The sequence below is a fragment of the Amyelois transitella genome, chromosome 9 (assembly GCF_032362555.1).
Source record: "Amyelois transitella isolate CPQ chromosome 9, ilAmyTran1.1, whole genome shotgun sequence".
NCBI classification, from domain to species: Eukaryota; Metazoa; Arthropoda; class Insecta; order Lepidoptera; family Pyralidae; genus Amyelois; species Amyelois transitella.
In genome coordinates, this window is record NC_083512.1 from 6,908,285 (window position 1) to 6,925,019 (window position 16,735).

The 16,735-nt window shown below is 34.9% G+C and overlaps 3 protein-coding genes across 3 annotated transcripts; all 3 read left to right on the forward strand.

Moving 5' to 3' along the window:
* The first annotated feature begins 1,468 nt into the window (after positions 1-1,468).
* Positions 1,469-2,165, forward strand: LOC132902102 (uncharacterized). The gene is made up of 2 exons (XM_060945925.1): positions 1,469-1,876; positions 2,013-2,165. Exons 1-2 carry the CDS (start codon positions 1,469-1,471, stop codon positions 2,163-2,165), a joined length of 561 nt encoding a protein of 186 aa, XP_060801908.1.
* A 3,766-nt stretch (positions 2,166-5,931) lies between these two features.
* On the forward strand, positions 5,932-6,569 carry LOC106143223 (inhibitor of growth protein 1-like). Its single transcript, XM_013345247.2, has 2 exons — positions 5,932-6,339; positions 6,474-6,569. Exons 1-2 carry the CDS (start codon positions 5,932-5,934, stop codon positions 6,567-6,569), a joined length of 504 nt encoding a protein of 167 aa, XP_013200701.2.
* Positions 6,570-10,808: 4,239 nt separating this feature from the next.
* LOC132902103 (inhibitor of growth protein 3-like) lies at positions 10,809-11,422 on the forward strand. Its single transcript, XM_060945926.1, has 2 exons — positions 10,809-11,201; positions 11,336-11,422. Exons 1-2 carry the CDS (start codon positions 10,809-10,811, stop codon positions 11,420-11,422), a joined length of 480 nt encoding a protein of 159 aa, XP_060801909.1.
* The last annotated feature ends 5,313 nt before the right edge of the window (positions 11,423-16,735 follow it).

Here is a 16,735-nt window from a genome sequence, read left to right on the forward strand (position 1 = left end):
CATTAATTTGTCATAACATATAAGTATGCGTTTCATTGCAACTCGTTCCGTTATACCGCCTCTCCATTGATAGCGGTCAATGTTAATATTAATATATTTAGGTTACATATTTTTGTTATAATTATCACACAATATGTATCTAATAGATTATTGTAATCGGATCATTAAAGTTAGGTATATCTTAAACGAATCGTTTGCCATGAACGAAGCTTTTAATATATTTTTATAAAAATTTAATTATAAATTTTATACCTTGTCATAATTAGATCTTATCTAGAAAAACCAAATCCAGTTCAAACAAATTGTGTACTTTGAAAACATTAATGCCAGCGCTTTTTTTAAGATCCATTTAAACTATGACTAAGGTGTTATGTCAGTATCTCGATTTTAATGGGTTTAATACAGCCATGATTCTCATGATCAAAAGCTGAACCTGGCCTATCAATCTTTTAAAAACTGTTGGCTCTATCTACCTCGCAAGGGTCTCGTGAGGGACAAAGGGCATACTTTTTTACTGTGTTGGTGCAGTTGGTTATTCCCTTTCTTTACATGATATGAAGACAGACTGGCTTGATTGATTGATCCCCCATTTTAAATTATTTGGGAGATTCAAGTCGTGTTGTGCAACGGTAACGATATTGTCAAAGTAGAATAGATGTGTATCGCCAGCGTACAAAGTGAGATTCCTTTGAGTCCTATTTAGTTAGAACTAGTTACGTAAACTATATAACCATACCATATGTAATAGTCTGAGGAGAACTTGTACAATTATCGATCTTTACGGCTTGCTGCCTAAACCTACTGCAAATAAGATTTAAACGACTTTGAAGCTACATCATTCATGCCGATGTTATTTAAGCGTATTTGCAAGTTTTTGATGACCCTCGATGTCAAACGTCTTTATCGAATCTATCAATACGCCTAAATCAATTTTTTTAATACAAAATTCTTTATATTTTTGGATATCACGAGTACCACCGATATTGGCCTGTGATTGCTGAGATCAGTTTAAGGACATGGCGTTTGGCATTTAAAATATTAGTATTAATATAAAAATAGTTAAGATATCAGAAATAATTTATATCTACTTAACATTTCAGCTTCATTAATTTGATGGAGTACAGATGTTTGACTTACCAAAATACATAAGCAAACTAAATTATCAATTAGGTACTTTAATAGGTCTTTATAATACGAATAAGTATGTATTTAAATCACTTGATTGGTCTCTAATTGTCGTCTAATGATTCATAAGTACCTATTAAAATTTGTCGAAAGTGCGTAAATATTTCGATATATTGCAATACATTTACAAATAACATGTTATTTACCATAAAAAGGTGTCATTCCGTAATGAGATATTTAACTAACAGCAATCACGGTATTTATACTGCAGAATCTAGCTATCCCAATTCATTTTACTGCGAATCTTTCCAACTACTGTTTACTTTGAAGTTAAATTGACACAATGAGAACTGCAGCAAGGACTGAACCTGTAAAAACCACGAGACACGTGTGCGGCCGTTGTGGTATGTCGTACAAGGAGTACAAACAGCTGGTGGAGCACCTGTACTGGCGGCACGGGACGGAGAGTGCCGCGTGCAAGCAGTGCCGCCAGCGGAAATGGGACTTCGCTCCCCACCGTTGTCATGTGCTCCCTTATGACGATGCGAACATTGAGTCTGATATGCCTCAAGCAGTCTTGAGGCAGAGTCCCAGTAGATACGAATTCTGCTACTGTGGTGTGGACATAGAGGACTCCGCCATGATCGGATGCGACGGGGCACAGTGCGCGCTGAAGTGGTACCACTTCCAGTGCGTGGGCATTGTGGACCCCCCGGATGGCGAGTGGTTCTGTCCACAGTGCAGTTCGCAGGTGAGTTTATTTAACATTTCAAAAATGCTTTACTAAACGAATTAAGCCTAATTTTTGATTAACCTGGCGTATTCTTGTATTATTATTATATATAGCATTTCCTTTTCCAAATAATAACCTTAAATTTATTTTACAGAAAAGTGAAGCTCGACAACAACAACGAACAAGACAACTCGACAATCATCCTTCGAAGAGGCGGAAACGAGATGTGACGTCTTTTAAGGCGTTACAAATGGCGGTACATGAAGCGACTCCCGTCTGCCCTCCCAACCTTTACAGGAGAAACTAACCCTTACCATATTACTCGTCCAATTGCCAAAATGTATCAATCATTGTAAATCTTTTTATAATATGACATTATTGTTATTTGTGTTAATTTATGTCAAATTTATTGCTAACGTCCTAGTGTAATAATTTAGTTAAGTTTTAAATTTAGTTTTACTTAGTTAGAAATTAAGTTAGTTCTTAAGCACCTTTCTTACTTGTTTATTTCTTTAATTATAAATTTTTAAGATATTCCTTTTGTTATTTTAAAAGTAATATTGTTATTAAAGTATTAACCAATTTAATAGATATATTAATTTTATTTCCACGGAAAACCAACTTTTACCAATATAAATGCAAATTATTGTAATTTGTATCTATACTATCCATATCCATAATACTTACTTACTTGAAATTTTCTTGTTAATTTTTATCTACGTTTGTCTCTCAACGGTTTTGTCATCTATTTACGTTTAGTTGCTTGACCAATCATATGTTTTTGCCCAGACATAGAGATAATGAAGAGAATATTAGTTGGAATATATATAATATTTTTAATACAGGAAAAAAGTATTTTTATGTAAGATTATATTTTGTTATGACCTTAAAATTGTTGATGGATGTATCTACTGGACCGATGATGACGATATGTGTTACAGTCACCGACAAAACCTTCAAAATGAATATAGGCAATTTTTCCCGAAAATCCTCACGTATCCATACGTATATCTGTCTTTCTATATTTGTCCTATCTATGTACATTATAATTCAATCACATCAAGCTTTAAACATAAAAGTTAAGATCATATTTATAAATAAATACCACTTATAAATACATACTAAAGTAGCTGTAGATTACAAATGCCAAATGGATCAAAAATTTACCTGACTAACTTAATCTACAATCATAGTGAAAAGGCGCACCCTGGGCTCCTCTACAGGGAGGTGATAATGAATCCGGGATTGCTAACGCTAGGAGAAAGACCAAGACAGACTTAGGCCAGAATTATACGAGAAAGGCACTTCACTGTGTTTTCTTAAACTAATATTTTGGACATTTGTTTGAATAATGATAACTGATATAACCTCTTCATTTAAATTCAAATTTAAAAGGAAATGGTCTATTTATTACGACACGAGAGTGTCTCAACATTTAATAGGGCCACCACGTACATCATTCAATTCAAGGTGATACAGTTATATCTTGAGCCCACCGTACACGTAACATAAAAATGTTAAATTGAAACAACACTATCCCACCACCACCTATTCCTATACCAATCTTCCCGTTTCACGAGCTAAATCATGGGAGGAGTGCGCTGCTCTCGCGTTTGCTCTCTAACAGCGCACCCTTTCTTGACTTCCTACAAAATTTTATTAGTGTCTTTCAGTTGTGTGTCACACAACTCATTTTCTGAGGGGTATGCTGGCAATACACGTTACGCCACGCGTAGCCATGCCATCGCTGAATGATCGCCCATATCTGTTAACCTGAAGACCGACGAATTTTCTTGTTTGAAATTAAAAATCCTCAACACCATCCTGGTTTATTAGATTTCTTTCGTTGCCTCTCTCGAAGCCGCTGCGAATCTTATGCCACCGATGCGCGAATTCTGGGAGCCGTCTGAAGTTCGTCAGAGATCCCAAGAGGTCGGAGTAAACCAGGCCCAAACCGAATAGTTCACATTATCTAGAAGATTCCCGTTTTTCCATACATAAATCAGTCCCATAATACACGGTGAAAATCCTCGATTACTGCTTCCTAGCGGAAGTAGAACTCCGTGTCGTAGAGCTTCATGCGGTGAACGGAAGAACGGAAGAAGCCATAATTTTTTTTAAGTATTGTTTAATAATGAAATCCATTTTGTATTTGAAGTATTTGGTAACTAAGCTTTTTTTTGTAAAATCTTACAAACGTCAAAGGAATTCCTTCCGTTTTCAGTAAAAGCGGAAAATTGTTTGTTGTTTTTCTGTCCATGCCCTGGGGTTGATAGTGGTGGCGAAAATAGTTTGGCCTTGTTTTGGGTATAATTATATTTTGCAAAAACCGTCCTGGCATTTTTATTTCGGATAGGCTTGTAAACTTGGGATTCTTGATGTATGCGATGGGCTAGCAACATTTCACTTTTTGAATCTCAATTCTATCGTGAAGCCAAACAGCTGAACGTGGCCTATCAGTTTTTGCAACACTGTTGGCTCTGTCTACCCCGCAAGGGATATCTATATGTGTATGTATGTAATTAATAGCTACTAGCCTTCTCACTGGCTGTTTTTATTTAACCAAAAAGTCCACTTCTATGGAGAGGAGATACCCGGACATTAATTTGTCATAACATATAAGTATGCATTTCATTGCAACTCGTTCCGTTATACCGCCTCTCCATTGATAGCGGTCAATGTTAATATTAATATATTTAGGTTACATATTTTTGTTATAATTATCACACAGTATGTATCTAATAGATTATTGTAATCGGATCATTAAAGTTAGGTATATCTTAAACGAATCGTTTGCCATGAACGAAGCTTTTAATATATTGTCATAAAAATTTAATTATAAATTTTATACCTTGTCATAATTAGATCTTATCTAGAAAAACCAAATCCAGTTCAAACAAATTGTGTACTTTGAAAACATTAATGCCAGCGCTTTTTTTAAGATCCATACCAATTTAAACTATGACTAAGGTGTTATGTCAGTATCTCGATTTTAATGGGTTTAATACAGCCATGATTCTCATGATCAAAAGCTGAACCTGGCCTATCAATCTTTTAAAAACTGTTGGCTCTATCTACCTCGCAAGGGTCTCGTGAGGGACAAAGGGCATACTTTTTTACTGTGTTGGTGCAGTTGGTTTTTCCCTTTCTTTACATGATATGAAGACAGACTGGCCTGATTGATTGATCCCCCATTTTAAATTATTTGGGAAATTCAAGTCGTGTTGTGCAACGGTAACGATATTGTCAAAGTAGAATAGATGTGTATCGCCAGCGTACAAAGTGAGATTCCTTTGAGTCCTATTTAGTTAGAACTAGTTACGTAAACCATATAACCATACCATATGTAATAGTCTGAGGAGAACTTGTACAATTATCGATCTTTACGGCTTGCTGCCTAAACCTACTGCAAATAAGATTTAAACGACTTTGAAGCTACATCATTCATGCCGATGTTATTTAAGCGTATTTGCAAGTTTTTGATGACCCTCGATGTCAAACGTCTTTATCGAATCTATCAATACGCCTAAATCAATTTTTTTAATACAAAATTCTTTATATTTTTGGATATCACGAGTACCACCGATATTGGCCTGTGATTGCTGAGATCAGTTTAAGGACATGGCATTTGGCATTTAAAATATTAGTATTGATATGAAAATAGTTAAGATATCAGAAATAATTTATATCTACTTAACATTTCAGCTTCATTAATTTGATGGAGTACAGATGTTTGACTTACCAAAATACATAAGCAAACTAAATTATCAATTAGGTACTTTAATAGGTCTTTATAATACGAATAAGTATGTATTAAAATCACTTGATTGGTCTCTAATTGTCGTCTAATGATTCATAAGTACCTATTAAAATTTGTCGAAAGTGCGTAAATATTTCGATATATTGCAATACATTTACAAATAACATGTTATTTACCATAAAAAGGTGTCATTCCGTAATGAGATATTTAACTAACAGCAATCACGGTATTTATACTGCAGAATCTAGCTATCCCAATTCATTTTACTGCGAATCTTTGCAACTACTGTTTACTTTGAAGTTAAATTGACACAATGAGAACTGCAGCAAGGACTGAACCTGTAAAAACCACGAGACACGTGTGCGGCCGTTGTGGTATGTCGTACAAGGAGTACAAACAGCTGGTGGAGCACCTGTACTGGCGGCACGGGACGGAGAGTGCCGCGTGCAAGCAGTGCCGCCAGCGGAAATGGGACTTCGCTCCCCACCGTTGTCATGTGCTCCCTTATGACGATGCGAACATTGAGTCTGATATGCCTCAAGCAGTCTTGAGGCAGAGTCCCAGTAGATACGAATTCTGCTACTGTGGTGTGGACATAGAGGACTCCGCCATGATCGGATGCGACGGGGCACAGTGCGCGCTGAAGTGGTACCACTTCCAGTGCGTGGGCATTGTGGACCCCCCGGATGGCGAGTGGTTCTGTCCACAGTGCATTTCGCAGGTGAGTTTATTTAACATTTCAGTAATTCTGTAATAAACGGATTAAGCCGAATTTTTAATTTACCTGGCGTATTCTTGTATTATTATATATAGCAATTTCCTTTTCCAAATAATAACCTTAAATTTATTTTACAGAGAACTGAACCTCTACAACAACAGCGAATAAGACAACTCGACGAAAAACCTTCAAAGAGGCGGAAGCGAGATGTGACGTCTTTTAGGGCGGTATAAATGGAAGTACATGAAGCGACTCCCGTCTGCGCTCCGCAACCTTTACAGGAGAAACTAACCTGTAACATATTACTCATCCAACTACCTAAATGTATCAATTATTGTAAAACTTTTTTATAATATGACATTATTGTTATTTGTGTTAATTTATGTCAAATTTATTGATAACGTCCTAGTGTAATAATTTAGTTAAGTTTTAAATTTAGTTTTACTTAGTTAGAAATTAAGTTAGTTCTTAAGCACCTTTCTTACTTGTTTATTTCTTTAATTATAAATTTTTAAGGTTTTGATTTTTAAGCTTTTGTAATGTAGCTTGTGTAATATATATTTTAATTTAATTTCCACGGAAAACCACTTTTACCAATATAAATGCAAATTATTGTAATTTATATCTATACTATCCATAATACTTACTTCAGATTTTCTTGTTATTTTTAATCTACGTTTATCTCTCAACGGGTTTGTCATCTATTTACGATTAGCTACTTGACCAATTATCATATGTTTTTGCCCACACATAGAGTTAATGAAGAGAGCATTAGTTGGAATATTTTTATACAAAAAAGTATTTTTTTATGTAAGATTTTCATTTGTTATGACCTTAAAATTATTAATGAATGTATGAATGTACATCGACTGAACCGATGCTGATGATATTTGTTACAGTCACAGACAAGTAAATGGTTATAACTGAAAATCAGCGTATTTGTACTATTTCAGTGCCAAAAGATCGCTGAGTTATGACCATTTCGACTTGCTACACACTTGTGTTAGTTTTAAGGATTTATTATTGTTATATATATTTGTGTTTATAGCACTGTCTAATAAACATTTTATCTCTCTATCTATCAGACTTAGTACAGAGGCAGTGTATCGTATTTTTGGCATCTCTCATCATCTTAGAGATATCCACCAGTAGGTATAAACCCTAGATGTGAGTAGTGACGTCATACAGTATCATTTAGTTGGATTCCATAATAGAATATTTGACCTTGGATGTTTATTTTATTTTGTTATAACCTTAAAATTGTTGATGAATGTATCTACTGGACCGATGACGATGATATTTGTTACAGTCACAGACAAAACCTTCAAATTAATATTCGCAATTTTTCCTGAAAATCCTCACGGTAGCGAAGTCCCGCGCATTCCATATCAATACGTACTCACAGAAGCTTCACTAAGGTCATCTTTCTATATTTGCCCTATCTACATATAATGCAATCACATCACATTTAACATTATACTTAAGATCATATTTATAAAGTCATACCACTCATAAATACTAAAGTAGCTGTAGATTACAAATGCGGGAGGTTTCCGCGACAGCTGACAAATATGATTATCGATATCTGATTTATTGGAATCACCTCGTATGTGACAGTATACTATTATTTTCTTCCTCCTCGGTATCGGGAGTGACGCGTATTGTACCTAATAACATCTTTAGTTTTCGTTATAGGCGCATCATATTCATGTGAGCACTTCATGTGGTCCATATTTCGATTTCTATTAAACTGTGCCCATTCTGCCGTCTAGAAAAAATTATCTGACTTCTAATCTAACTAACATCTAATATAGAATCATAGTCAGACATATAAGAAAAAAGTACTTTCCTATGTTTTCTTAAACTATAATTAAAAGGATATTTATTTAAAGAATAATAACTGATATAACCTGTTCATTTAAATTCAACTTTCAAAGGAATTTGTCTATTTATTAAGGCACGAGAGTGTCTCAACATTTAAGCAATAGGTTCACGCACGGCTCAGGAGATACCCGGGCCACCACATACATCATTCAAGGCAAGGTGGTACAGTTATATCTTCAGCCCACCGTACACGTAACATGAAAATGTTAAATTGAAACAACACTAGCCCACCGCCACCTATGCCTATACCAATCTTCCCGTTTCACGAGCTGAATCATGGGAGGAGTGCGCTGCTCTCGCGTTTGCTCTCTAACAGCGCACCCTTTCTCGACTTCCTACAATATTTTATTAGTGTCTTTTAGTTGTGTGTAACTCAACCCATTTTCTGGGGTTGCTGACATCCTGGTTTATTAGATTTCTTTCGTTGCCTCTCTCGAAGCCGCTACGAATCTTATGCCACCGATGCGCGAATTCTGGGAGCCGTCTGAAGTTCGTCACAGATCCCACGAGATCGGAGTAAACCAGGCCCACCCCGAATGGTTCAACATTATCTAGAAGATTCCCGCTTTCCCATGCATGAATCAATCCCATAGTGCATAGTGAAAATCCTCGATTACTGCTTCCTAGCAGAAGAAGAACTCCTTGTCGCAGAGCTTCATGCAGTGAAGCCTGCCTCTGAAACAGCCATATCCTGACAAGGTCTGCAGAACAAACAAGGCAAAATGGCAAAACCCATAGATATTTTATAAGTATGGTTTAATAATCAAATCTCGTATGTACATTAAATACAAAATGGATAAAGCTCTTTTATATAAAATCTTACAAACGTCAAAGGAGTTCTTTTCGTTTTTAGTAAAAGCGTAAATTGTTTGTTGTTTTCTGTCCATGCCCTGGGGTTGTGAAAATGTGAAGTGGTGGCGAAAATAGTTTCGCCTTGTTTTGAGTATAATTATATTTTGGAAAAACTGTCCTGGCATTTTTATTTCTTATTTGATAGCTGAGGGATAGGATCAGTTATTTCAACACTGTTGGCTCTGTCTACCCCGCAAGGGATATCTATAATTATGTGTTTGTATTTAATTAATATCTAGCTACTAGCCTTCTCACTAGTTTTTTTTATTTAACCAAAAAGTCCACTTCCATGGAGATGAGAGTATGCAAAATTTCATTGCAACTCGCTCCGTTATACCGCCTCTCCATTGATAGCGGTCAATGTTAATATAAATATATTCAGGTTACATATTTTTGTTATCATTATAACACAATATGAATCCAATACATTATTTTAATTGATTGATTAAACGATTCGGTTTGCCATGACCGAAGCTTTTAATATCTTTTCATAAAAAAATAATTATAAATCAGGACCTTTTCATAGTTAGATCTTATCTAGAAAAGCCAAATCCAGTTTTAACAAATTGTGTTCTTCGAAAACATTAATGCCAGCTTTTTTATAAAGATCCATAACCATTAAAACTATGACTAAGGTGGTAGTAAGTATCTCGATTTTAATGGGTTTAATACAGCCATGATTCTCATGATTCAAAAGCTGAACCTGGCCTATAAATTTTTTGAAGACTCTTGACTCTGTCTACCTCGCAAGAGATATAGACGTGATGTGTGTATGATTCTCATTGCAGTTGCTTATTCTCTTTCTTTACAAGATATGAAGACGGACTGGCGTGATTGACTGATCCCCCATTTTAAATTGTTTGGGAGATTCAAGTCGTGTTGTGCAACGGTAACGATATTGTCAAAGTAGAATAGATGTGTATCGTCAGCGTACAAAGTGAGATTCTTTGAGTCCTATTTGGTTGGAACTAGTTACGTAAACCATAGAACCATACCATATGTAATAGTCTGAGGAGAACTTGTCCAATTATCGATCTTTACGGCTTGCTGCCTAAACCTACTGCAAATAAGATTTAAACGTCTTTGAAGCTACATCATTCATGCCGATGTTATTTAAGCGTATTTGCAAGTTTTTGATGACTCTCGATATCAAACGTCTTTATCGAATCTCTCAATACGCCTAAATCATTTTTTAATACAAAATTCTTTATATTATTGGATATCACGAGTAGCACCGATATTGGCCTGTGATTGCTGGGATCAGTTTAAGGACATGGCATGTGGCATTTAAAATATTAGTATTAATATGAAAATAGTTAACTTTTCAGAAATAATTTATATCTACTAAACATTTCAGCTTCATTAATTTGATGGAGTACAGATGTTTGACTTACCAAAATACCTACATAAGCAAACTAAATTATCAATTAGGCACTTTAATAGGTCTTTATAATACGAATAAGTATGTATTAAAATCACTTGATTGTTCTCTAATTGTCGTCTAATGATTGAAAAGTGCCTGTTAAAATTTGTCGAAAGTGCGTAAATATTTCGATATATTGCAATACATTTACAAATAACATGTTATTTACCATAAAAGGGTATCATTACGTAATGAGATATTTAACTAATAGCAATCATAGTATTTATACTGCAGAATCTAGCTATCCCAATTCATTTTACTGCGAAGCTTTTCTACACTGTTAACTTTTACGATTATAATTGATACTGTCAAGATGAGAACTGCGGCAAGGACTGAACCTGTAAAAACCACGAGACACGTGTGCGGCCGTTGTGGTATGTGGTACAAGGAGTACAAGCAGCTGGTGGAGCACCTGTACTGGCGGCACGGGACGGAGAGTGCAGCGTGCAAGCAGTGCCGCCAGCGGAAATGGGACTTCGCTCCCCACCGCTGTTATGTACTCCCTCACCACGATGCGAACTTTGAGTCTGGGATGCCTCAAGACTGTCCCAGATATGAATTTTGCTACTGTGGAGTAGAAATAGAGGACTCCGCCATGATCGGATGCGACGGGGCACAGTGCGCGCTGAAGTGGTACCACTTCCAGTGCGTGGGCATTGTGGACCCGCCGGATGGCGAGTGGTTCTGTCCACAGTGCATTTCGCAGGTGAGTTTATTTAACATTTCAGAACTTCTTTAATAAACGGATTACGCCGAATTTTTGTTTTACCAGGCGTATTCTTGTTTTATTATTTGTAGCAATTTCCTTTTCCATATAATAACCTTAAATTTATTTTACAGAAAAGTGAACCTCGACAACAACGAACAAGACAACTAGACAAAAATTCTTCGAAGCGGCGGAAACGAGATGTGACGTCTTTTACGTGAAATGGCGTTGGTCCCAGTTGCTCCTCCCCTGTGTGGAGAGGTGCAAGGGATCCATTACCACGATCTTGGATTGGGTCAGGTTTTACATGAAGCGACTCCCGTCTGCCCTCCGCAACCAGTTGCCTAAAAGTGTTAATTTTATTAGTTATATTGTTTACTGTAAAATTTATTAATATTTTCCAGGGTAAATGCCCTTAAATTAAATTTTATTTCTTTAAAAATTGTTTCTTTAGTACCTTTTAATTTCATGAATTGTTTATTTTTAAGATTTTGCTTTCGTTATTTTAAAGTTATATTGTTATTAAAGTATAGACAAATTAAAAACATTTTAATTTAATTTTTACGGAATACCGGAACATATTACCAATTTAAATGGCTATAATAAATCTTAATGAAATTTATATCTATACAATCCATAGGTATTCACGATACTTAAAAATTTTCTTGTTAATTTTAATCCACGTTGTTCTTTCAACTGGATTGCGGAACTGGAACTTTTTATGTTTAGCTGCTCGACCAATCAACATATTTTTTGGCACACACATAGGCATAATGAAGAGAACATTAGTTAGAATATTTTTAGTAGTAGTAAAGCGTTAAAAAGTAGTAGTAAAGCGTTAAAAAGTAGTAATCTCAATTCTATCGTCAAGCCAACAGCTGAATGTGGCCTGCCTATCAGTCTCTTCAAGACTGTTGGCTCTGTCTACTCTGCAAGGGATATAGACGTAATCATTATGTATAACGTGATATGTGAAGTTTTTGATGTAAGATTTAATTTTATTATGACCTTAATATTGTTGAAGAATTTATATGTATGTGTACATTCGAACGAGGTACTTTGTTAAGTAAATAAATGATTATATTTGGTTGTATGTAATTCTATACAAAGAAGTCGTCAGCAGCTAAAATCAATCACTGTGAATGACCGCATGGCAAGCTCTTGACAAATATTTGTACAAATGTAATTAAAAACAGATTAATTTTTTCCACAACCCGCCTACAGCTATACGCATAGCTGCTGTTACGCACCACCTATGCTATATAACGTGACGTCTCGTGAATTGTTTTTTATATTAATATTACTTACTAGCTGTTGCCCGCGACTTTGTCCGCGTAAATTTCGAGTTGAATCTTGATCATACAGTCAGATACAGACAGACAAACAAAAAATTGAAAAAAAAAATCTCTATCCGTTCAGTCAAAATTAAATGTACAGACAAAATATTTTTACCGTTTTATTACATGTAGTATTTTGAATTTCAGTTACATGTAGTATTTTTAAATAAAATACTCAAACAACACAAAAAAATATTTTTGATTAAACAAAAATCTTATTTTGTTGGGGCTCGAACTTAGACCGCCAACTTCACAGTCTCACGCACCAACCACTGGACCATCGAGGTCGTTGCGGTGGTGTCGAAATTAAAGAAGACTACATATGGGCACGTCTGTATCCCTTGCGGGGTAGACAGAGCCAACAGGCTTGAAAAGACTGAATGGCCACGTTCAGCTATTTGGCTTAATGATAGAATTGAGATTCAAATAGTGATAGGTTGCTCGTGCTCGCCCATCGCATAAAAAGGAATTTTGTAAGTAAGTAAGTAAGGAAGTTTGTAAGCCTATCCCTTAGTCGCCTTTTAAGAAAGAGATGGAGTGGTCCTATTTTTTTGTATTGGTGCCGGGAAACACACGGTACTAAAGTAGACTAATAAACCAAAAATCTCTTTACGTGAGAATTACGCATGTTATGTGCGGCAAAACCAGAATATTATCAAACTGATTTTCACTTATATTTATATGTTATAGGTATTATGCTGTATATTCAAATTTTAAATTAATAACTTATTTGCAGGCAAACTCATGCCTTAAGTTCATTCAAATGTGGATATCTTTTTTTAGCGAACCGATTTTGATGAAACAATCTTTAAATGTTCTTCTGAGTTAAAACAAAGCAACTGGTGAAAGTTTCAAGTAAATCGGTTCAGTACTTTCGGAGATAATCGTGATCATACATATAGACAAACAGAAAAGAAATTAAAAAAAATATTTTTGCTTTCTATTATCCACTTCAGTCAAAAATACTAAATGTATAGACAAAATATTTTTACTGTTTTATTATATGTATAGATAGATAGATATATATAAAAAAAAATATTTGCATTTTTGTTATAACGAATAAACTCAAAAAGTTCTGGACCTTGCTTATTTTTACATATACATGGTATTGGTTACGTCTAAGTACATATATCCCATTCCGGGTAGACAGTTGATCCCCATCACCACCACATCGTCACTTAGACATCTTTTTTTATCTTTAGAAGTGCTATTGACTTGCGTCGAAGTTTGTAGCCGTAAATAAAAGAGCATAAATTCATACTAATATAATAATTGCGAGTCTGTTTATTTAATTGTGTGTCCCTTTTTTGCTGCTTTTTCCCTGCTGAACTTATTATTATGAAATTCTGTGTGCATTATCTGACATCCAACAAAGTCTACTTCATTCACAATTTTCTCCAAAGAATGGGACAGTTTGTTTGAAAATCACTTTCATCGATTTAGTAATTTCATTTCAAAACCGCTGTACCGATTTTGACTGAAACTATCCGTTTTTAACTTGGCTACGGAACCCCAAAAATGTCAATAATAGTTAATATATATTAAATAGTAAAATAATGAAAGAAACAACTCATTCATCAAAATGGCGTTATATCGATCATTGAAGTGTAAGGATAGTGTCCGAGCTCGAAGGCTTTCAAATTAAATTATCTCCTGTACACCAGGGTGTCGGGCGCAGATCGTCCGGCCCGCTCCGCTGCACACGCCTTATTAATAGGAAGTTGTCATCTTGTAGATAAACTATTGCAAGTGTGTTTGAAAGTATTGAAACCAAATGATAAATACTTACTCGTATTATAAAAGTAAGACTTTAATATGTTTAAGGACTAAAAGGTTCTATTTTTATCGAAAATTTGTGCAGGCCTCCATGCTGGAGTGTGTAACAGCTGCTTCTTTCTGTGCAGATGTAAAACTTAATCAAAGGAATGGCTTATAAACTGAGAATTTTTCTTTAATTTGGCAGGCTAGCATTCAGCCACTATTTGAATTTCATTTCCTTTACCATCATTCAGCTATACAGCTGAACGTGGCCATTTAGTATTTTTAAGACTGTTTGCTTGTCGACGTGATTATATGTTTAGTTTGTATGCTGTCACTATCTCAATATCAATTCCATCACTAAGCCATACACCGGAATGTGACCTTCCAGTCTTATCGAGATTGCTGGCTCTGGACTCTGTCTTCCCCGTAATAGACGGAGACGTGATTATTTGTATGCATGTTTGTTATAAGAAACCATCTATAAATAACAAATCAACTCTAAGGTATCAAAAATAGCTGGCATGTTATTGTTTCATATTACGCTCTCCTCGGCCGGAACATTAGCGTTTTAGGAAGCCACGCGGCGACATTTATTACCTTATTTGTTATGATTTGTTCCTGAAAGCCAGATTGCTATTAATGGTGTTGTGATTTTTCTACACATCAGTATATAGTAGTACTTATATGAGCATGTCATGTTTTTATTATAAATCGTTAAAAATAACTGTGACCGTAAAACTATTTCCGATTATGTGAAGTGTGAGTAGGTAGGTAACTTATATTATTTGATAGTGTTCTTTTAAATTTTACTCTTTTATATTATTGATGTTATCTAAGATAGGTCTCTAAGATCCCAAAGACCATAGGTAGATATACCTATATCTAACTCAATCTGTGTAATTGTGCTGTATATATTTATTTATTTTTGTTTTACTTTACATAATGTTAAACATTTTAAATTTACAAATTTGAAACCTAAGTAAAACTTCGAAAGTGAATTTAGTGTTATCTTAATATATCTTCAGTTATGGATACTATGGATATATGGAACTATCGGCACCTATTTCAATACAAATCGCAAGTACAGAATCCCTCTTAAAAGTTAAGTAATTTACAACATATTTCATAACATTTCACAGTTTGTTTTTTGTATTTCGAGATTTGCGGAACATAAAAGTAAATACCGGCCCACTGTTTCAGTTATGAGTGTTTACAGAGGCGTCACAAATGGCGCCAAATGTCACAGCCTCATTTATACCCCTCCCACCTATATTGCATATCAGCATAGTGCTTTTTGTAACTGTTGAAATTCATTCGATTCTCGAAATAACTTGATATACGGTACTTCTACACCAACTAAAAAAAAATACGACTGTTGGAGTTCATCCCCAATTAATTTTAATGATAACCATTTTATTTCTTACCAAACTCGGTCTTATACATCTTTGAGAGTTATAAGGTTTACTTTATTTTGTATACTGATTGGGTTACACACCATACATAAAATATTTTTATAAAATAAACTGAATCGTTGGGGCAAAAAGTAGTGGCTCGATATTATTGTAGGCAAAAATGAATATAACATGTGTAGCATAGGTTACGATTTGCTACGAGCGTCGTAGCATTGTGCTACGAGTATCGTAGCATTGTGCTACGAATGCTACAATGTGAATTCATAACCAGCTGCCATCCGGACGTCCATTCATCCAATTTATCTTGTACTAATATCATACGCTTAAAAGCAAACATGATATAATCATTCCGTTAAAACAATTTCGGGACAGGCCAGAATTGTTTGAAGGGTACTAGTATATAGTAGTAGATTATATATATAATCTTAAGTTTATTAAACTATCCCTTTTAGCTTTTACAATCTGTGGCGTATCAGATGACACAACCTTTGTTTTATTCTTTTTACTAGACTGGCAAGGATACTCGAGTTAAATGAAAGCTTTCACACGTAATTAAATTCACGGGTGGTCTTATTCTATTCCTGAAATCAACACGGTGCGCATTCTAAATATTACGAGTTCATTTGACGTCATATTGACACATATCTAACCAATCTGTATTTTGATTTATTAATTCGTTTTACGTCTTAATAGAAGCGATAGCTTTTCGTGCGATAAAAACGGCGTCGCGCTGTTTAAAGCTTAGGTACCTAGTTTGGTGTAAACAAATACAAAGTAAGAACAGACTGCAAGCTTTATTCTGGAAATTGCAGATATCTAACACAAGTGTGCTTTCACGCTGCATAATATTCATATGAAATTAGCATAAAATCCAAGAAATAAGCTGAAAGCGTAGTTAACGATAGGACAATTCCAACACATTTCCATTATAAAGTGGTAAAGTTATGGACGTAATATCTGTATTGGAAACTACTTATATAAGGCACTGACTTGCGCTCATAGTATAAGTATTTGTAGACCAAAT

Bases quoted from the DNA above. Each gene is read 5' to 3' on its own strand.
- LOC132902102 (XM_060945925.1), top strand. From the start codon at position 1,469: ATGAGAACTGCAGCAAGGACTGAACCTGTAAAAACCACGAGACACGTG. The intron at 1,877-2,012 runs GTGAGTTTATTT...TTTATTTTACAG, and splicing joins GTCCACAGTGCAGTTCGCAG to AAAAGTGAAGCTCGACAACA.
- LOC106143223 (XM_013345247.2), top strand. From the start codon at position 5,932: ATGAGAACTGCAGCAAGGACTGAACCTGTAAAAACCACGAGACACGTG. The intron at 6,340-6,473 runs GTGAGTTTATTT...TTTATTTTACAG, and splicing joins GTCCACAGTGCATTTCGCAG to AGAACTGAACCTCTACAACA.
- LOC132902103 (XM_060945926.1), top strand. From the start codon at position 10,809: ATGAGAACTGCGGCAAGGACTGAACCTGTAAAAACCACGAGACACGTG. The intron at 11,202-11,335 runs GTGAGTTTATTT...TTTATTTTACAG, and splicing joins GTCCACAGTGCATTTCGCAG to AAAAGTGAACCTCGACAACA.